This window comes from Rosa rugosa, chromosome 1 (genome assembly GCF_958449725.1).
Source record: "Rosa rugosa chromosome 1, drRosRugo1.1, whole genome shotgun sequence".
Lineage (NCBI taxonomy): Eukaryota > Viridiplantae > Streptophyta > Magnoliopsida > Rosales > Rosaceae > Rosa > Rosa rugosa.
The window spans coordinates 5,115,298-5,136,813 of record NC_084820.1 but is presented as its reverse complement, the minus strand read 5'-3'; the positions used below and the strand labels follow the sequence as shown (position 1 = coordinate 5,136,813).

Below are 21,516 nucleotides of genomic sequence, written 5' to 3'. Positions count from 1 at the left end.
TCTAGATCGGAAATGTAAGATTACATACTTGCTGACAAAACAAGTAACATTAAATGTATGGAAGACGGCATTTGAAGCTTCCCTGAAGGCGGCCAACGAGCAGAACGTGAACAGAGAACGCCATCGTTGAACGAAGACCAGAGAAAGCAGTGTGTTTTGTGATGGAAGACTTTGACTCAACAAATTATACTTTGGATTTTTGTTCCCCTATTTTCTTTCCAACCATTAATGATTCCATTGGTCTAGAATAGAATTTCTAGCACGTCTGGTTGTTCAGTGATACTGACATGGAGAGAAAAGAGGTTTGGGTGGTTGTTTAGTAGCAAATGGCATTTGAAATTACAAGGGGATCTAGATGGGTGGGTTGGTATTTCTCCCAAGTCAAGACCAACCCATCCATTCAGCTAGGCGTGCTTGATTTTGGGGCTAAATCTGAAAGTGGGTATCATTTTTTTCTCACTTCGCTTTCTTCTGGAAGATGTACAAGTTCACTGTCAGCGTTAAGAGAAGAAGATCAGTGAGCTTGACTAAACCACAAGGCACAAATCACTCCCCCATTGTTTTCCTTTTTGGTAAGCTTTCTGAATGGTGCAGTTATGCATGTGGCTTTTGTAATGCATATAATCTAGAAATTGGTTGGTAGGACGGATAGGAATTTGGCATGATTTCAACTTCGATTCATTTCATACGCTACAGCACACAACGTTCTCATGAAAAAGTAAGTTTTGTTTTGGATGAAAGCATATGTGAAACTGTGAAAGGCAATGACATGCTGAAATGTGTTAAACATTGTTATAGTCTATTGTTTTGCGTCTTGGCAAAGATGGGTACAGAATCACATGAAATAAAGTTACATTATTTTTTATCAATTTTTTAATTTAATTTTTAATTTTTTTGATACTATACCTTTTATTTTATATACACTAGTAATTTGAACAGATACAAAAAGAAGGGAACATGCCCCAATGGTATTAAAAAGCCATTACTAAAACTGAGTAAAACATTCAATTCCAGAACATACAAAGGCAAAGGCATCATCGCATTTAGAAGCAGCAGTAATAACTAACAAATATCGACTCTTATTTGATGAACATTCATACACATACCCACTCATGTAGTAACTCTTACTACTTTGTCAACCCAGACTGTTGTTCAAGTGACACATTGTTGAGGCGCTCCAGAGCCACAACGAGCGCTTGGGTGCCCAAATTGCCCTCACCATGAGCCTTGAGTGACAAGTAAAGCTGCTGAGCCAGAGCCAACCCCGGCAGAGCCAGCCCCATGTTCTGGCACTCCTTCAAACAAATCCCCAAGTCCTTCACAAAGTGATTCACATAGAATCCCGGCTCGAAATCCCTCTTCAGAATCTTAGCTCCATGCAAATCCAACGACCTGGACCCGGCCGCCCCGACCGAGATTGCCTTCAAGAACAGGCCCACATCAAGCCCAGCCTTGTGGGCAAAAACCATGCCTTCTACTAGGCCCAACATTGTTGAACATATGATGGTCTGGTTCGCTAGCTTTGCAAACTGGCCCTTCCCGGGGGCACCCATGTAATTAACCTTACCCATGAGGGCAAAAAGGGGAATCAGCTTCCCCACGACGGCTTCGTCGCCGCCCGCCAGAATCGCTAAAGTCCCGTTTTTCGCGCCAACGTCTCCGCCGGTGACGGGCGCGTCGATCGAGGAGCAGGATTTGGCGGCGGCGGATTGGGAGATCTCGACGGCGAGGGAGGGCTCGGAGGTGGTCATGTCGACGAGGACGCCGCCGGGGCGGAGGCCGGAGAGAGCGCCGGAGGTGGGGTCGAGGAGGACGGAGCGGACGTCGGAGGGGTAGCCGACGATGGAGAAGACGACGTCGGATTGGGAGGCGACGGCGCGTGGGGAATCGGCGAGTTTGGCGCCCAAATCGAGAAGCGGCTGAGCCTTGGATAGGGTGCGGTTGAAGATGGTGAGAGTGTAGCCGGCTTTGAGGAGGTGGCCGCACATGGACCGGCCCATGACTCCGGTGCCGATCCAGCCCACGCGGGTGGTTGATGGACTTACGGCGGGCTCGGTGGAGGCGGCGGCCATGGTGCGGCGGAGGAGAGCGGTGCAGTGGGAGTGGAAGTGATGGGAGAGTTGGGGAAGGAGAGGAGGTGAAATGTGTTTGACTATTTTTTTTTTTGGTTACAATTGTGTTTGACTATTTTGAGGATCATTCTTTGTATTATCTCAATTTTTGGGATGGATTTTTGGTGTTTTGTTTTTAAGAAGATCAACGGTCCATGTGCAATGTTGTGACACGTGTTTGAGATCAGATGTCTATATTGTAGTTGAGCATATGTTTTTTTTTAACATTTTACTAGCTTGGTAAAATAGCCTTGTTTTTCAAGTTGTTTCTTTTGTTGGAGGAGTTTTCTTTTGCTGGAGTGCTTCAAATGTAATGAATGATTAAATTCAATGAAAAATTCGGGAGGATGGTCCCTTTTTTTTTTTTTTTTTTTTTTGTAGCCGAGTGCCTTCAGAAGTCAGTAAATATACTGGTTTCTGAAGGCACTTGGCTACAATAAGTATTGAACCCGAGGCTATCACCCATGAAACAAGGGATCAACGTCACCAAACTTCTTGAGAATATAGTTGGAGACAAATCTAAACGGTTTTGATTGATCTATACTCCATGTCTCCATCTAGTTTAGACTTTAGAATATGAACCACTGAACAATGACGATAATGCTCGAGTTCGACAGAATAAAAATTGATTGTCTGAGACTAAACAATGTGCCATCCTTTAGTCGATATTGTGTGAAAGAATGGAAAATTGCATGGCATTTGCAGAATGCATTAAGCTTCACAAACTGAATGACTAAAAGAGAAGACAACAGAACCACCTATCAGTGGCTAAAAGCATCCATAATCAAAGTGGCGATCGTATCATTCAATTTCAGTAATTTCTAGGCACAGGGTTCTTTCTCTGCAATCGTATCATTCAAATTCTAGCTGCATAAACTAAACACAGAATACCACATAAGTGCAACTCCTGCTTCTAAATAGCAAGCTACCAAAAGATAATAGTGCTTGATGGGTATATACCAGAACCAACCACGCACTACTAACATTACAGAAGTACCTCCTTTTTCCAAGCATTGAAAAGATCATACATGACATGCAAACATAAGAACATATAAAGTATAAACACAAGAAAAGCAAATAATAAGGCACGGCCACCAGGTCTAGTGCACAAACCCTAAAATGCTACTAGTCTGGCTTCACCTACAGAGCCAACCAAGTTAGAGCAGTAATTGGCACCTAGTTCTGGCAAATGTCCTGCTTACAAATGACCATTTAAAGCCATATCATGAATATGCAGCAGCCACCCATAACACAAGTGACAACATTTCAAAGCATTTAGCAAAGGTCACAAAACAAAGAACGTAATCCGCTATTCAAGAACTCATCTGAAACCTTGCATGATCTTAGAAAGAAGCTGTGTTAGAATTTTAAAAACCTCAAATATCCCCAACTTCCCCAAATCCGTCAGTTCAATTCCAACCCTACTAAATACAAATACTAACCTTTCTAATCCGAACCTGGATCACTTGAACTCAAAATGCAACTTCCTCAAATCCGTCAGTTCCATTCCAGCCCTCCTATTTACAATTACTAACCTTTCTAATCAGCCCTCCACGTCACTTTGATCTCAAAACCCTGCACCGGAGGCGCATCAAAACTCTCCAGAACCTTCGTCTCGCTTCCGCTGCTGGCCGCCTCAGACTCTTTGCCTTTCCCAAACCACGAACCACCGGAGGAGCTTCCTTCTGACCCAACCGCCTCCGGCTTAGCACTTCCTTCTGACCTAACCGCCTCCGGCCCAGGTAGACCGGGCATACTAGCACCAGGTTCCTCAGTCACGTACCAATGCTGATGATGATACTGCTCCAAGAACTTGTCCATCGTGATCTCGAAGCCTCCGAGTGGGGCCAACAGTACCCCTCCCACGGCGGCGGACCTCGCCGTCGCGCCGAACCCCTGCCGCATCTGGCGGAAGCCGCCGGCGGCCGCGCCGGCGATGATCTGATTCCAGGGGTCCTCTTTTTGCCGCATGTGCTCCAACGTGCAGTCGAAGGTGGAAAATAAGCCGCCCCATGCGGCGAAGCGGCCGCCCACGCGCGGAGAGTTGATACGGATGGCCTGGGCGGCGCCGGCGAGACGCGCGCCACCCGGCGAGTTGTAGATTCCTTTGAGGAAGTGAAGGGCGCCTCCGAAGACGAAGCCTACTCCGAAGGTTCCGCCGACCACGTCGACGACCTGGTCCGGGGACGGCTTCGGAGAAGTTTCACGATATCCCATGGCGGTCAGGGTTTAAGGTTTTCAGGGTTTTGCCGGTTGAAGAGAGAGAAATATAAGAGTAAAGAGGAAGAGGAACTTGTGCGTTGTGACGGAAATGGCTTTGTGACGGAGCAGGGTCTTTGCCTTCTTATATTAAACGGCGTCGTTTAGACTAGTCTCGACTCGACTACACACAAGTCACACAACTCAATCATCCTCCACCTTCGTTCTCATTAATTTTCACAAGGGAGCAACTTAGCCGTACTATGTGGTGCGGATAATGTTGAGAATCGGTCAATATGTAGAGTCGAAAAGTATAAATAAGCACAATACACCAAAAGAAACAATCACAAAATTACGAGCACAAGAACACAGATTTAAGGTGGTTCAACAAAATTTTTGCCTACGTTTATCTGGTAGAAAAACAGTATTCCACTATATTTATAGGAAACTGAAATCTGCACTCCAAGAATTGAAATTCACACTCCCTTTGAATAGTTTAATAATATTTTCTCTCAACTCTCTTCAAACTTCCTGAAATGCTCTCAGACTTATTGTGTTACTTTTTTTATTTTTTCTTTTCTCTCTCTCTTCCTTCTCCAAACCTCCCCATTTCTATGATAACATTTCGGCCTCCTCCGCTTTGCTTCACCCCCAAAGGCTCTATTTTGGACCAGGCCCAGGGCCCAGGGCTTCAAGTCCACGCCGATCGGCGATTGCAGCTTGGATTCCCTGCCGGGAAGCTTCGATTGGGCCAACCACGATGCCTCTGACGCCACTACTTCTTCTTCTTCTTCTGCCTGCGTTGGTGAGGAAAATGAAAAAGGGTGGTCAAACCCAAAAGGGGGCTATTTGTGCAATTGGATAAAGTCTAGGTTGATTAAGCTTGGAGCCGATTAGGCTTTCGATTCTGGTAATGGTTCCTCGAGTCAATGGGGCCTCGAGTTTCTCTCTGTCGTGGTTCCGTTGATATTATTCCCAGCAAACTCAATGTAGACACAATAATAACTGAGATGAGGTTCTGGTACAGCATCAAACAAATTTTAGCATTAAAATCATAGCTGGAAAGGACGAATTTGTTAACTAGTATCATGCTGCAGGAAGATATGCAATATGCAAGACCAGACAATAGGGACTGGTTTTGTATTTTGACCACCTTATTACTTCGCAGTGTTTTATCTCTGTCTTTGTCCAACTTTCCATCTTCCAAATCAGCTTCATTCTTTTCAAAAGGCTTCATTTAAAATCAAAACCTTTGAGCCCCCTTAAGCCAAAAGTTCAGCAGCTCCACAAAGACCCAAAAGAGTTGGAATTAGAGAGAACCCATCAAGCTTCAGAGCAATGTGGTGAGAAAGGTGAAGAAGAATAAAAAGGGATTTGAATTGGAAGCGAGAGAAATAGAAAGATGAAGTCTTTAAAAAGAAAGATCAGTTGGGAAAGCCAGAAGATTTAAATCTTCTTTCTCTCAGTCATGGTTTTGGAGAAAAAAGAGATACAAAAGAAAAAAGAAATAAAACAATAAATATGAGGGTATTTCAAGAAATAAGAAAAGAGTTGAGAAAAAATATTATTAAAATATTCAAAGAGAGTGTGGATTTCAATTCTTGGAGTGCAGAATTCATTTCCCAACTAATGGGTACACAATCATACCAAACTTAAAATAGACTTGATGAACAATAAAAAAGAATAAGAAAACAAGGATTCTCTCTTCTCTTCTTTGCCCTCTCTCACTCTTTAACTCCGAAAATGGATTACACCTTGCTCTCTGTCTCTGTGATGCAAAACCAAGAGCAGAACCCCTATGTATATAGCCATAAGGATATCAGCTTTTTTCACCGATTAGGAAACCTATTCCTATTGGTGGTAGGCAATTATGCCTTCTCTTTCTCTATAATCAACAACGATTACAGGTAATCCTACATCAATAAGGATCTTACTTCCTTATTGGAACTCCATTCATCAGTAGGAATCCAAAACCTACTGGGTAAACTATTCTTATACTCTGAAATAATTGTCTTAAGAAAGATTCATAGGCTGGAAACCCAATAGATAAGGTACCCAGTTATCAAAAGCCTTCTACTTTTTCTATTTTCTAGTTCAAGTTTTGTTCTTTTTGGATTCAGATATCTGCTTTTTGAAGTTGGGAGCTTTAAGTTTTTTAGGGGTGTTGTTAGTTACTACTTACTACTACCCATGTATGTATACTAGTATACTACACATAAGTGCGACTCCAGCTTCTAAATAGCAAGCTCTCAAAAGATAATAGTGCTTGATACCACCATCATATGGACCCGGATCCTCTCCTAAGCACGTTTCTCTCCTAACCTACCTAAGTTTTCACAGAGATGATCACACGTGTTAATTTTTGTATCCAATGGTCTACAACAAAGCTATCTTTTCTTTTCATTTTCTATTTTCTATGTTATTCTTCTCTTCATTTCACACCAAAGTGCTGATCTCCTCTCTCTCTCTCTCTCATTCTTCTTTTACTCATTCTGTCAACACCAATACATACACCAACTGCTAATCTAGCGTTTTTCATTAAATTTGGTCTTCTAAAAATAAAATACAAGAGTCAAATTAACAGGTACGGTTGATCCCGCAATGCTTGAAGAGAGAAATTCAAGGATCAATGAATGAAATTTTACAGGGAAGAGACCCATCAATGGAACTTGATCATATCTTAATCTTCCAGAAAGAATTCTGGAGCGACGATCCTTTGTGTTCTAGACTCTACCCAGATCGACAAAAACCCGGCCACCACAGAAAGTCAGAAACTGATCGACAAAAACCAATTTGAATATAGAGCTACATTGTATCCAGATCTATACATGGATTGCCTTTTATCATTGAATTGTCTTTGACATCATCGTATATGCAAAAGGGCAAAAGCCGCAAAACATAGACGTTATAATAAAGACTTGAATCATATGCATCTATTGATTCTGGAGAGAGGGAGGAAGAAGAGTGGGTGATGGTTTATTAGCAGCATATAAGATTGGGTTTTCAGGGTTGTAATTATCGAAGAATTTTCTTTGCTCTTCGATCCGCTCAAGTCTTAATTACTGTTTTTGGTTTTTGCTATAGGATTGGGTGATGGTTTATTAGCAGCATATACATGATGGGTTTGAGGCTTTCGGTTAGCTCTCTTCTCTCTCTATGTTTATGGGTTTGACAGTAAGAATGATAAAGTTGTCTTTAATATGGAGAGAGGGAGGAAAAAGATAAGAAAGAATAGATAAGACTCAGAACAAAGAGTGCGGGAGAATACAGACAAAAATCATGAGAGTATTTTTGCAAAATCATTTAGGGCCTTGTTGGATATAGGGATTTAGGAGTGTGGATTTGGATTTGAGAGTTCCAAATCCAAATTTGTCTGTTTGGCTTTTTATTTTGAGGTGAATTTGGATTTGAAATCATCTCCTCAAACTCCACACAGTCATTTCCTTAAGAATTTGAAATAACTATGAAGAGGTAGTTATTTGAAATCACCACACTCTCTCTCTCTTTAAAAAAAACACGTGCTAAGGCAGCTAAGCCTCTCTAACTCTCCTCTCCTACTATCGACATTCTCTCTCCTCTCACCGTCTCACGACTACAAACGCCTCCATCTCTCATCGTACAACGAGCGACCTATGCCGTTGAGGTCCGACCCGGATTTGGGGGAAGACCCGATCATGGGGGTGAGAAAGGAGGAGGAGAGTATGGATCTGAGGAGCCCGAATCAGAGTATGAATCGGGTTATGGGAGAAAACCCAAGTACGAAGCACCGGAATCGGAGTTTCAATCCGGATATGGTCCAGAAACCCGAGTGCGAAGCGCCAATCGGGTTGGGTGATAGTGCTGGCGGTGTTGATCTCCTTCATCTTCATAGTATTCCTCTTCTCCTAGGCGGCCAGATGATGCTTAAGGCCTTAGGAAGAAGTAGCACATACTTCTGATACTGGTTTCTCCATCCTAATTCACTAATCGAGATTAGAAAATTTGGGTTTTGATGAAAAATCAAAAGTGATTAATACATTATCGTTCAAATTTGACAAGAAATCTCGAATTATAATTTGAGATTTGATGTAGTGACTAAGTTTCCCGATATTGTTTTTGCAAATCTTCACTTTCAAATCTTGTTTAATCCAAACACTAAAATTTTAAATACATCAGATTTGAAATTCAAATCCAAATCCAAATCCTGTTTCCAAACGGGGCCTTACTTCTTACTTTGAGAGAGATAAGTAGACCATTGGATATTAAAATTGACGAGTGTCTTCATCTCTGTGAAAGCTTAGGTAGGTTAGGAGAGAAATGTGTTTAGGAGAGTATCCCGGGTCCCCACCATATACTACTAACATTACAAAAAATCATACATGACGCATGCAAACATAACTATATAAAGTATGAACACAATAAAAGAAAATAATAAGGTATTGCGGCATTGCCACTGGGTCTAATGCACAAACCCAAAACTGCTACTAGTCTGGCTTCACTTGTAGAGGCAACCAAGTTAGTGCAATAATTGATACCTAGTTCTGGCAGGAAATGTCCTGCTGACCATTTAAAGAGATAACATGAGTACGTAGCAGCCATCCATAGCACAAGTGACAAGATTTCAAAGCATTTTGCTGAGGTCACAAAACAAAGCACCTAATCTGCTATTCAAGATCTCATCTCAAACATAAAAATCTTTTAAACCAAACGTGTTTTCTAGTGAGAGAACCTCCTTCTTCTCTCTAGCCAACCCAGCTTCCAGCTTTCCCCCTCCTCCCCCCCTTTCTTGCCAGATCTAGATCACTCCGATCTGGATCTTTGGCTTGAAAGTCGGGGGAGATATTTTCCCTCTTCGCGAGGCTTATCCCTACCCTTCTCGTGGTAGCTCCTTGCTGCCTCGGCGGTGGCAAGTATGTTTTCCCTTTTCTCTTTGCTTTCCTTTCCTTCCCAAATCCCCTCTTCCAACCATTCCTAATCTTTAATTTTCAACATACCAATCTCTACCATCCCTCAGTTCTTCTATTTTTCTCACCCTCCCCACCATCCCTCTGCCTTCTCATGTCCTTTCCATCTGTTCTCTCTTTACTTTTTCTTCCCTTCTCTTTGTCTCAAATCTCTGATTCATCATGGTTAAGATGCACATCCTCCTCACCCTGCAGACTCCACTTTACTGATTGCTCCTTGGTCCATCGGAGCTCCGTCGTCGGCGTTGGTTGGATTGTCTATTTTAAAGGGTTTTTCCCGTCCCTGCGCGTAAACCCGATGAATACGGTAGTGCAACAAGGGTCTGCACGGTTTTCGATTGTCTGTCCCTTTGATCCCTCTGCGGATCAGTCTCCTTCTCCTTTTCTTTTTTTTCTTTTACTTTGGTTACTGTCTTTGTTTCTGAGGATGGTTTGTATGGTTTAGAGATTTGGGTTATGGAGATCTTTCGATGGGTTCTATGCTGTTGTACTTGCACGAGATTGTTTTGGTTGGACTCCAAGTCTTCGTCGGCCGATCTGGTGACGTTTCTGTGTCACCTTTGGGCTTGGCTGGTGGCGGCGACGTCACTACGTCATCTCTCTTCTGATAGATCTACACTGTGGCAGAAGCTTGTAGGGCTATTTGGTTTTGTTTGTTGGGTTTTTTATTTGGGCCCGTTTTAGATCTTTTGTTTATAATGCAGTTTTTGTTTGAATAAAAATCTTTCTATCGCCAAAAAAAAAAAAAAAAAAAGATCTCATCTCAAACCTTGCATAATCTTAGAAGGAAGCTGTGTTGAAGTTTTATAAAGGTCCAACCTTTGGACTTCAAAGTTTAATTAACATAAACCCATCAGGTCTAGCATTTAACATCCAACATTTTACAAAGCTTTGATCTTTCATATACAGAACAAAAGCTTTGGTCTTTCATCATCGAAAAACAGTATAATACACCTATAATAGTACGAGGATTAGTTAAAGATAGATAAAAGATAGGACATAAACAAAACATCTGGTTAAATCCAAAATTACCAATAAAAACCTCAAATTTCCCAACTTCTCCAAATCCCCCAGTTCAATTCCAACCCTACTAAATACAATTACTAACCTTTCTAATAAAAACCACCCAGATCACTTAAACTCACAATGCAACTTCCCCGAATCCCTCAGTTCAATTCCAACCCTCCTAATTACAATTACTTTCTAACCTTTCTAATCAGCCCTCCACATATCACTTGAACTCAAAACTCGGCACCGGAGGCGCATCAAAACTCTCCAGAACCTTCGTCTCGCTTCCGCTGCCGGCCGCCTCAGCCTCTTTGCCTTTCCCAAACCACCCTCCCAACCACGAACCACCGGAGGAGCTTCCATCCGACCCAACCGCCTCCGGTCCAGGCAGACCGTGCATACCAGCAGCTATCGCCATCTCATTCTGTTTCTGCTCCATGCACTTGCCCACAATGATCCCGGCGCCTTCGATTAGGGCCAAAAACATCCCTCCCACGGCGGCGGACCTCGCCGTCGCGCCGAGCCCCTGACGCATCTGGAGGAAGCCGCCGGTGGCCGCGCCGGAGATGATCGAGTTCCAAGGGTCCTCTTTTTTCCGAATGTGGACCAACGCGCAGTCGAAGGTGGAGAAGACGCCGCCCCATACGGCGAAGCCGCCTCCCACGCGCGGCGCGTTCATCCGGATGGCCTGGGACGCGCCGGAGAGACGCGCTCCCCTGGGCGAGTTGTAGATTCCTTTGAAGAAGTGGTACGCGCCTCCTCCGATGGCGCCCATCCCGAAGGCTCCTCCGGCGTCGTCGAGGATTCGGTCCGGGCACGGCTGCCGAGAAGTTTCTGGAGTTCCCATGGCGGTCAGGGTTTAAGGTTTTTTTGGGTTGGAAGAGAGAGAGAGAGAAATAGAGGGTTTAAGAGGAGAAAGAGGAACTTGTGTTTTTACGGAAATAGCCTTACTTGTTGTGGGGGCTTTGTGACGGTGCTTGGCCATTACGAAAAGGGTGTTTCGGTCATTTAATAAAGATGCCTTCTTATCTCCAACGGTGTCGTTTTAGACCATTGTCCTCGACTACACAAAACTCTTATCACCGTCTTTCTCCTTCGTTCTTCAGTAATTTTCAGAAGGGGGAGCAGCTTAGCGTTACTATGTGGTGCGGATAAGGTACCCAGTAATCAAAAGCCTTCTACTTTTTACATTTTCTGGTTAAAGTTTTGTTCTTTTTTGGATTCAGATATCTGGTTTTGAAGTTGGGAGCGTTAAGTTTTCTAGGGTGTCTTGTTGCTCCTACTCCAATGTATGCTACTAATTTGACAAAGGGCCAAGCATTTCCATTGGCTATTAGGGTTTGTTCAAAACCCAGAAGCTTTAAAGGGTTCCACAGCTCAAAGCCCCAATCTTTACAGATTGGTGCTCACCCAAAACCCTCACTAAACCTTAGTTCCCCTTTGGTTGATTTTCCTACGGATTCTAATTATAGGGTTGTAGGAAATGGAATTGTTGCAAAACCCAGAAGTAATTTGAGCGGATTCAGGGTTACAAGTGCTACACAGAATCTGTTGGTAAGAGGTAGAGGTTTTTCGAATTGGTCTAGTCAGAAGGGGAATGGAGGGAGTAGTAGTGAGGCAAGAAATGGAAGTAGACTTCCGTGGTTGGCAGCTAAGGAAGCAAAAAGGTTGGAGCAGCGAGCAACGGCTACAAAAACACCTCTTTCGTCTTGGGGGGAATCTGCTAAGAGGTTAGAGAAACACAGCAATGCTGGTTCTTCTGGGGAAGAGGCCATGAATTTGGCCAGGAGTAGAGGGGGAGACCGCCGTAGTAAGTCCTCTTGGGACAAATCAGCAAAAAGGGTAGAGGAAGAAAGAAAGCCGAAAAATGAGCGTTCTTCTTGGGAGGTGTCTGCAGAAGGTTTTGTTGGGAATGGTGGTCCTTCGGAAAATAGGAGTGCAGAAAGAAGAATTGGAATGGTGAAGGATAGGCGAAGTGAGTATAGCGTGAGGGATAGAAGACAGGAAGAAGCCAATTCAGAAGGGAGTGGAGAGGAGGAAGAAATGGAGGTTGGTGATGATCCAAGGTGGGATAAGATCAAGAATAAGTTCAGGAGAATGGAAGATATCAAATCCGAGAAACCTGAGTATCGAAGGTGGGATAGGCAGGAAAATTGGGGCAGAAAGACATGGCAAGAGGCTAGTGAATCGTCGGTGCCTAGACTGGTTGGCCAAGGTGTTTATGGTGTTGGTCCAGTTTTGGCTGCTTTGTCAGCTGGAAGAAGAGAATTTTATACATTGTATGTTCAAGAAGGGTTGGATTTGAGCAATAATAATAGGAAGAAGAAGGACAAGAAGGGATTTGAGAGAGTTTTGAGGATGGCTGAAAATTTTGGGGTGAACATAAAGGAATTGCGCAAGCATGATCTTAATATGGCTGCTGATAATCGACCCCATCAGGGTCTGCTTCTAGATGCCTCTCCATTGGAGATGGTTAAAATTAAGGAATTGGACCCTGTTTCAGTAGAGGAAGATAAGGGTTCTCTTTGGGTAGCTTTGGATGAGGTTACAGATCCTCAAAATTTGGGGGCAATCATCAGGTCCTCTTACTTCTTTGGAGCTGCAGGCGTGGTGTTATGCGCAAAGAATTCAGCCCCACTGAGTGGCGTTGTGAGCAAAGCAAGTGCAGGCTCACTTGAGTTAATGGAATTGCGATATTGCAAGAACATGATGCAGTTTCTAACATCCTCAGCTGAAAATGGTTGGCGTGTTCTTGGTGGTTCTGTTTCTAGCAAAGCTATTCCTTTGAACGAGATAGTACCTAGTGAACCAACCATTCTTGTTCTGGGTAGTGAGGGCACTGGGTTGAGGCCTTTGGTGGAAAGATCATGCACTCAATTGATTAGAATCCCCGGGAATATTCCTGCAGATGTAGCTGCTGGTGGTTTTGACGATAGCGAATCCGTGGAAGTGAATCATGGGTGCTCTGCTGAAGAGTTCCAGTCGTTTTTGGCTGTGGAGAGCTTAAATGTCAGTGTTGCAGCTGGTGTGCTTCTTCATCACTTAGTGGGAAACAATGAGAAAAGTGAAGTTCATGTGGTTGCTCAGCAGAATAACGGACTGGATTGAGATTCCACACCATTGATTTTGTTATACTAGATTAAGCTAGTGTATTTATAGGATGATTCCCATTTTACATCTCTCTGTTGTAATTTCTATTTGCATTTTTAGAGCTTTATCTAGAATTGGGATTTGGAGTAGGTTTACAGTTTTGATTTTCTTTTCAACTCTTCTCCGAAAACATGTACCGTAAACAACTGTAATTTTGGTGTTAGTGTTAAGCGAAGTGGCGCACAAAAATGAGATCATCAAATTGCCCGTATCTCAGTTCATAGCTTCTTACTGCTTTATGCTTTTCGAATCTTTGGATTAAATACACTAATGATACTAATCTTTTTGTTGGTACATCATCTTATCTTTTCTGTATCACATTTTCTGATACTTCACTATACTCTTATGCATTTGAGCACGTTTATAAAGATCAACCAGTTATCTTCTCTTTCACTTTCAATCTTTAATGGTCCTGGGTATAGATCATCAGTCACATCTCCTTTATTCTGAGAGCAAAACAATTTCTGCACTGGTGTACTGTGTCTCTTGAGCTTGAAGTTCCACTGTTTTTGGGCCGTTGATTGCTAACTGGCCAACAAGGAAATCGTGAATCCTAGCAGCGTAGGGAATATTGTGTCCCCATTCTGTTTAATTGTCATTAATTTCATTCTTATATTGGGATTAAGATTATTTTCCGTTATTCTTCAAGGATTTGTATATAAAGGTATATAGTTGCTTTCTCAATTGTTCTTCTTTCAGTTCCTAGCTAGCTCTCATTTTATAATGAGTTTCTCTGTCATAAAGAAGTAAAGAACCCCTGTGGCACAAGCAGTCGTCACCAAGCTATTCTGGACTGGGCAGCCAGTCTTCCGGAGGATCTTGTGTTTACTATTCTGGATAACCTATTCGAACCCATTGACCATGTTCATTTGGCTGCAGTCTGCACGATTTGGCGTTCCCTTGCCAAATGCTACAATCGTTCAACACATCGCTGGCCTAAGCTACTCCCTCCCACGCTCATGTTCCCGATTAGTTTTAGTACTACTCCATGGGTACTTTATAGCCTATCTGAAGGAAAAATTTACGACAACATTAACATAAGATGTACAATGCCTGGTTTTGGTAGTCTCATGGCTAACAGATGCAATGGCTGTGGCCAGGGTTGGTTGGCCACAGTAGATGATCAGCTGGCTGGACTTCCTGTTCTAAAGCTCATAAACCCTTTCAGAAAAGAAATCATTCCTTTGAATCGCATCGGATGTCCCCTCGTCATGAGCTCTAAGCCAAATGAGTTCCCAAAGCTGATCTTGTATGGTGATCCCACACTAGAAGGGGACAACATGCAGCTTTATGGTTGTAGCATTATACAATCAAGGTTCCAGTCTTGCTTTCACTAGAGAAGGGCAACGTTTTTGGACTTCGATAGAAACCTATGGACATTATTCGATTATGAGGTTGTGTTTTACCGAGGTAAAGTCTACGCAGTTGACAAGAATTTTGGAAGAATTGTGTCGTTTGATGTTAACAGCTGCAGTTCTGGTATGTCACGAAGGCCAAAGATACACAATACTAGTGGTATGTGCCCGAGTTCTCAATCATGTCTTGTGGAATCAACTAAAGGAGAGCTTTTGCACGTTCGAAGATTTTTAACACTACGGATAGAAAGGAATCAAGGGGCAATGCCTTTCACTCACACCTTCAAGGTTTACAAGTTGGTGTTCGATGACACCGGATCCATTGTGAAGCAGGTCGAGTTAAAAACCATTGGAGATGAGACTCTGTTTGTTGGTGACAGTCGATCAATGTCTGTTTTGGCCTCGAGTTTTTCTTGGTGCAAACCGAACTCCATATATTATACAAGCGATTCGTTGACTGTGGATGAATACTCAAATTTAATGGGAGAGATATGGGAATTTTCGATTTAAAGCAGGGATCCACTACTCCTATACAGTGTCACCCTCAGGATTTAATGTACCAACGGTATAAATCCAAGTGTCTCTCATTCTTTTAAGGGAAAATTTCGCAAACAGTACACCAAGTAAAGACCACTAATAATTCTTATACACAAAGTTTCAAACCAAACATTTCGGTACACGAAATCTGAAACTCGACCCACTATCAGTACACGACGTCAATTTTTGACACCAAAATGTCAATTATGCCCTCAGTTCTTTTTTTTTTTAATAATTTTTTTTTCTTCTGTTATTTGTTTTTTTCCTTCGTTTTTATCTCTTTCTTCTTTCTTCTTCTGGGCTCACTGCCTCACTCGATCTTTCGCCGTCGAGGACGGCTCTGTTCCCGGCAAGGACTTCGGCTCCAGGACCTCAATCTGGCTGAGCGGGGCCCACGAGCTTCAGTTCAACAACTGCGAGAGAGGCAAAGAGGCCCAAATCCACGGGATCGAGACCTTGATCTGCATCCCAACTTCCGACGGTGTTCTTGAAATGGGTTCCTCCGGTTTGATCAGAGAGAACTGGGGGTTGATCCAGCAAGCCAAGTCGTTGTTCGGGTCGGATCAGCCTGACCCGGAAACAAGACCGCTCGAGTTCATCAACCGGAACTTCTCCATTTTTGACATCGGCATCATTGCCGGCGTGCAGGAAGAGGATCACAACTCGTACAATGACGACAACAAACATGTTTTTGGTTCTAGCAATAAGAAGAACGGAGCTCCGAACCCAAACCCGGGCTTTGCAGATTCCGACTGCCAGATGAAAAGAGCGCTGAAGAAACGGGGTCGGAAACCCGAGTTGGGCTGAGACACGCCGCTCAACCACGTGGAGGGGGAGCGGCAGCGGCGGGAGAAGCTCACCTCGCAAGGGCGGCGTTGGAAGCGAGGGAGTGAGCCCGGAAGAAGGAAGAAGAAAGAGATAAAAACGAAGGAAAAAAAAATATTAAAAAAAAAAGAAGAATTGAGGGCATAATGGACATTTTGGTGTCAAAAATTGACGTCGTGTACTGATAGTGGGTTGAGTTTCAGATTTCGTGTACCGAAATGTTTGGTTTGAAACTTTGTGTATAAAAATTATTAGTGGTCTTTACTTGGTGTACTGTTTGCAAAATTTTCCATTATTTTAATTGTTCATTTTTTGAGGTAAAATACATATCTAAAGAAAAGATGAGGAACTGCAGCTTTGAGTTGGAAGCTTCCATGGAAAGCATGTAGATGAGGATGAAATCATCACTGCGTACATTAATTCTTGCATATATAGGGTCTGAATAACAACCTATTAGAACACCACTTTCGAAACTCCAAATTTTGGACACAGCCTAACCTAATATTGCTAGTTGATATAGTACTATCACACTGGCAACATAAATCAGCTGCTTGCATTTGCTATCATGTCACAATGTCCTTCACGACTTTGAGATCAGATGGGCAGACTTTCTTCTCTGTACTAGGGGCAAAATACATGAAAAGAACACATTGATCAATCCCTACGCAGCCTCAGTATATTTTAAACAATCAACCATAAATTGAGTCATAAAAAGCAAGCTCGATATCATAGATTGATTACGCATAATCCACCTATAATGACACATTGTCATCCGGATAAAAATGAGCAATCAAGCAACATGACTCCAACAATCTCACAGATTATTTCAGATCATATTCATAAGTTATGTAACATCCCAACCCGAAATAATAAAAAAAATAATCAGCATTTGAGGTGAATTGGAATTATGCTTACCACGATCTATCTCTTATACAATAACTACATTATCATCTAGATCTCAGCACCCTTTCTTTTTTGACCTATGAACTTAAAAACTAGCTCCTCTCTTGTAGAAGAAGATTAGAGATGATGTTAAAGAACCCTAGCACTGAGGAGTGATCGGAGGAGAGACAAGACTAATGAGAGAGAGAGTTACAAGTATGGGTTTTGGCGACGTATCAGTGAGAGAAGAGAGACGTTATTGAGTTTTCCTGAAGCGAGAGGAAACTTTCCCCCCTCTCTGTCTCCTCCCGCTCTAGAACTTCCCCTATCTCCTTTTCTTTTTCTCTTTTCCTTTTTGCCTCCCCGAAGACTCTCGACCTTTCCCTTCCTCTCTAGATTTGCTATGTGTCAACAAAAAAATAATAGCACGTGTAAGCTTAGAGACCTACATATATCTGTTATATGAAGATAGAATTCATTTAAATTTCTTCGAATACACATTGATAAAATGAATTTCTTCATTTAATCGAAATAACTAATTTATATTCGATTCTTTTATTCACTTCTCAAATCTATTGAGATAATAAGAAAATATTTATTCTATTTTCTCGTGGTCTCATATTCTTTGTTACGTGAGAAAGATATTCTTTGTTAATAATTTCTTATCACTAAACAATAATATAATATGCAAATAAAATTATTTATTTCTAAAATATCTCGGGTATTACAAGTTAACAAGACGTACATAAACCATGCATACAGCTTGGGGCAACTCAGGCACCCATATATAGATGCATTGTCTAAAAGCAGGTTCTAGTTACTGATTCCTTCATTTCAGTCTGAGCGGTTGCACGGTGTAGGCGGCCGTCCAGGCTCCCAATTTCCTGTAGGACAATTCCAAGACAGGTGGGTACCAGATTCATTACAAATGACACAATCCATCATAACAGCTCTATACACACCGCTGCTACAATTTTCAGACCGACACCTCCGACAAATCTTTACAAATCCCTCTTGCAGTGGTGCATCATCATGCACGATTAAGCCTTCAGGGTTCAGCAGCTCTTTGTAGTAATCTGGTTCTGGTACTGTAGGGCCATCCATAGACAAGTACTCACTGTGCATCAAAGCATGTTTTTGCAACCAATGATTATCCTTCAAGCTAGGATAATCTTGGGTGGTACATACTTCCTCCTCACAGACCTTACAAACCACACCATACCAAACAGGCTCCTCACTAGGAGGCGCCGCAGACCTCCTATATCCCCTACTGTATGAACGCACCATGTAGATCCGAAGGAGCTCCGCCTCTGGGCGATATGGTATTAGTCTTGGTGCCATACTCGTGTCTACGTACATGACATTGATTAATACCTGTAGGAAGGTCAAGCAAAACATCGCGGTGGCATGATGCATGTTGATGGGTGGCACGACAATCCTGCAAGTTAGAACCCTCTTGGATGCAACCCACAACACAACCACACAGCCCACAAACCAACTGAAACCATTTTAACTTGTCAACAGGACCAGCGAGCGGAACCAAGTCGTAGATCTGACGGAGCTGGTACTCTGGCCATCTCGTGTCTTCATAACCTGGCAGCTCAGAAGTACTTTTGTCCTTTTGACGCTTCAATTTTTCAGCCATGACTTCACTACAAACATCCAAATAACTCTCCATTTTTTCCCATTTCTTTGGCTTTCGATCATATGAAGAAGGGGCATCAGTTGTAGATTTTCTTTTTCCTTTACCTCCATCACATTCTCCATCAATATTAATGACATCTACATCATCAACTTTATCATGAATCTTTACGTGAACACCCGTGTTTAGAAATCTATGCTCTAATTGACGCTCCTCATCAGAGTTTTGTGGAACTTGGCCAGATGCATAATGCATTTGACCTGTTGTAGTAGTGGTGTTGAATATTTCACCTAGAGTTTCATAGTGGGCCAAGCCTTTAAGCCGAAATTTCTTCATCTTTGGCTTTTTCTACAAATCATAGAAATCACTAAAATTAGATACCAAACTATATATGTTGAAGTCAATTAATGAAAGGAACTGCGGAAATTTATGGCTTGACATATAACAATACCTGAAGATAATTAACCAAAACATCTGGAGATGCAGTTACTGTGTTGGATACAGGATCCCACCCAAATCCTGTATGCTCTAATAAATCTGAGAATTCACGATGTAAAATGCATAGCCTATTAAATTTACCAGTGAGCTGGTCAAGAGCAAATCTTTTGCCTGCTTGTGCAAATAATTCATCACCTATCTCTGCCCATGTTTTTGCTTTGAAAGTAGATGCCTGCATTTCCCCTTTCTTCACATGTTCGTACAATATGTTTATAAATATTTCTTCCCTTTTGTTAGACCAGTCAGCTGTTTCCTTTTCATTATCATCATCAACATTCTTATTCTTGGCAGAGGCTATCTCTTTTTTTTTTTTTAGGGGCCATCTACTAGAAAGAAAGAGAGGAAAACAATATCTTAAAGGTATTACAAGTATTTGTTGGTTTTGGGTAACTATACATCTAGATTCGCCCTTTTGTTAGACCAGTCAGCTGTTTCCTTTTCATTATCATCATCAACATTCTTATTCTTGGCAGAGGCTATCTCATTTTTTTTTTTTGAGGGGCCATCTACTAGAAAGAAAGAGAGGAAAACAATATCTTAAAGGTATTACAAGTATTTGTTGGTTTTGGGTAACTATACATCTAGATTCTAGACTAAGTGTGGTAAGCTATAAGCTATAAAAAAAAATTAGAAAAGCTTTTGTGGTATAAGTTAGGGAGTGGCAGATATTACCACTTATATATGCAAGCATCAGTTCAATCAATAACATAATATATATATATATATATAGAGGCCCGTTCTGAAGCGGACGTCCGCACTTTGCTAAAGTGCGGACGGCGACGCAGCGGAGGCGTTCCAGGCGGCGGCGGCGGCGCGCGGCTTGCAGGAGGGAGGCCGGAGGCATCTCAGACTGTTCTAGGCAGCGTTCGAGGTCGGAGGAGGTCGGGGTTGCAGGTTCTGGGCAGCAACCGACCTGCAACTGCAGGTTTTCTGGGCAGCCCTCCAACGACGTCGCCGGCGACTCCACCGACTGCAGACGGCTCTGCCCGACCCCTGGCGTCCTTCCGGCAACCCCCGCCGCTCCGTCGCGCCCCGAGCCGAGCTGCAGCAGCGCCGTCCGCACTTTAGCGAAAGTGCGGACGTCCTCTTTGGAACGCCTCCGTATATATATATATATATATATATATATATATATATATATATATATATATATATATATATATATATATTATTCTTGATTGCAGATTATGATCAAGCTTGACATGCATCAGTAAAACCCAACTTCATAATTTAAAGATCTTCATATAACAGACCAAACAAATACAAATAAAACCTACGGGATCATGATTGCAAATTATGGTCAAGCTAAGCATCATTATAACCCAACTTCACAATTTAAAGACCTTCATATAATAGACCAAACAAGTGCAAAGAAAACCAAACGGCAGGGGAAAAAAAAATTCGTACAACACAAGTCGAATTATAAGAACAAAGCATAACCAAATTGAATGGAGATCAACATTGTCAATCGATAAACCTTGAACCCTAAAACATATGTAGGTATTCCAAAACTTAAACCCTAAAACACAAACCCTAAAACATATACTGTCATAATTTTTTTTCTAGAAAGCAAACAGATTTGAATACAAAACTCATAGAGATTTTTATAAAAGCTTCGATGATTACTTAAGAAATACATACCGTAGCAAGACGATGATAGCGTTAGCTCCTCTAGTTCAAATTGTTCTCTGTATGTATATAAAAAAAAATCGCAAGTAATGAATATAAAAGGATTTTTGATGAAGACCAAGGTCCGAAAATCAAAACCAGTAGGTGATGGAAGAAGAGAGCAAAGAGAGAAGATGGCGACTAGAGAGAGACCTGAGAAGAAGAGAGCGACGTGAGAATATGAAAGAAAGCACGTTCTTTTTTTTCTTATTCTCTTTGTTTTGGAAAATATATTTCCGTGTTTTCTGAAATATGAGAATGAAAAGGTGAAAACGTCTATTTGTCGTTTTCCTGTTTTACGAGTAAAATAAAAAATCATTTTCAATTTTTATTTTCTGCATTTTTAAAAACAGACCAACGAACGCATTTTCAAGCCATTTTCATTTTATAAAATGAAAAAGATGACTTGAAAACGTTACCGAACGCCACCTAATTATTTTTCTTTATTTGTTTTCCTCAGTGAACGATGATGACAAGAAACTATTTGAGATTTCACAATTTTCAAATATCTATTGTACCGCAGCCGGCGCAGTTGAGCCTTGGGATCGGATGTACGAATATGTGGAAAAAGCGGTAAGAGTTTTGGAAATTTGAGTATTCCAATGCGAACCTGTGTATATATTTGAACCTTTATATTCTTGTGTAGGTGTCCAAGGAAGAACAAAGGACGGGGAACACTACTACCGCTGAGTTTGCTA

The 21,516-nt window shown here is 42.0% G+C and overlaps 4 protein-coding genes across 4 annotated transcripts; 1 reads left to right on the top strand and 3 right to left on the bottom strand.

The window, feature by feature from the left end:
• Positions 1-940: 940 nt before the first annotated feature.
• LOC133712145 (probable 3-hydroxyisobutyrate dehydrogenase-like 1, mitochondrial) lies at positions 941-2,173 on the bottom strand. Its single transcript, XM_062138234.1, has one exon. It carries the CDS (start codon positions 2,070-2,072, stop codon positions 1,128-1,130), a length of 945 nt encoding a protein of 314 aa, XP_061994218.1. The 5' UTR covers positions 2,073-2,173; the 3' UTR covers positions 941-1,127.
• A 729-nt stretch (positions 2,174-2,902) lies between these two features.
• LOC133727038 (mitochondrial import inner membrane translocase subunit TIM17-1-like) lies at positions 2,903-4,551 on the bottom strand. Its single transcript, XM_062154666.1, has one exon. It carries the CDS (start codon positions 4,326-4,328, stop codon positions 3,651-3,653), a length of 678 nt encoding a protein of 225 aa, XP_062010650.1. The 5' UTR covers positions 4,329-4,551; the 3' UTR covers positions 2,903-3,650.
• Positions 4,552-10,197: 5,646 nt separating this feature from the next.
• LOC133712123 (mitochondrial import inner membrane translocase subunit TIM17-2-like) lies at positions 10,198-11,162 on the bottom strand. Its single transcript, XM_062138209.1, has one exon. The coding sequence runs from the start codon at positions 11,106-11,108 to the stop codon at positions 10,485-10,487; it is 624 nt and encodes a 207-aa protein (XP_061994193.1). The 5' UTR covers positions 11,109-11,162; the 3' UTR covers positions 10,198-10,484.
• A 203-nt stretch (positions 11,163-11,365) lies between these two features.
• LOC133712116 (uncharacterized) lies at positions 11,366-13,622 on the top strand. The gene has a single exon (XM_062138197.1). The coding sequence runs from the start codon at positions 11,549-11,551 to the stop codon at positions 13,367-13,369; it is 1,821 nt and encodes a 606-aa protein (XP_061994181.1). The 5' UTR covers positions 11,366-11,548; the 3' UTR covers positions 13,370-13,622.
• The last annotated feature ends 7,894 nt before the right edge of the window (positions 13,623-21,516 follow it).

What these genes read in the sequence shown, in the direction of transcription:
- LOC133727038 (XM_062154666.1), bottom strand. Translation starts at nt 4,328, where the DNA reads ATGGGATATCGTGAAACTTCTCCGAAGCCGTCCCCGGACCAGGTCGTC.
- LOC133712145 (XM_062138234.1), bottom strand. Translation starts at nt 2,072, where the DNA reads ATGGCCGCCGCCTCCACCGAGCCCGCCGTAAGTCCATCAACCACCCGC.
- LOC133712116 (XM_062138197.1), top strand. Translation starts at nt 11,549, where the DNA reads ATGTATGCTACTAATTTGACAAAGGGCCAAGCATTTCCATTGGCTATT.
- LOC133712123 (XM_062138209.1), bottom strand. Translation starts at nt 11,108, where the DNA reads ATGGGAACTCCAGAAACTTCTCGGCAGCCGTGCCCGGACCGAATCCTC.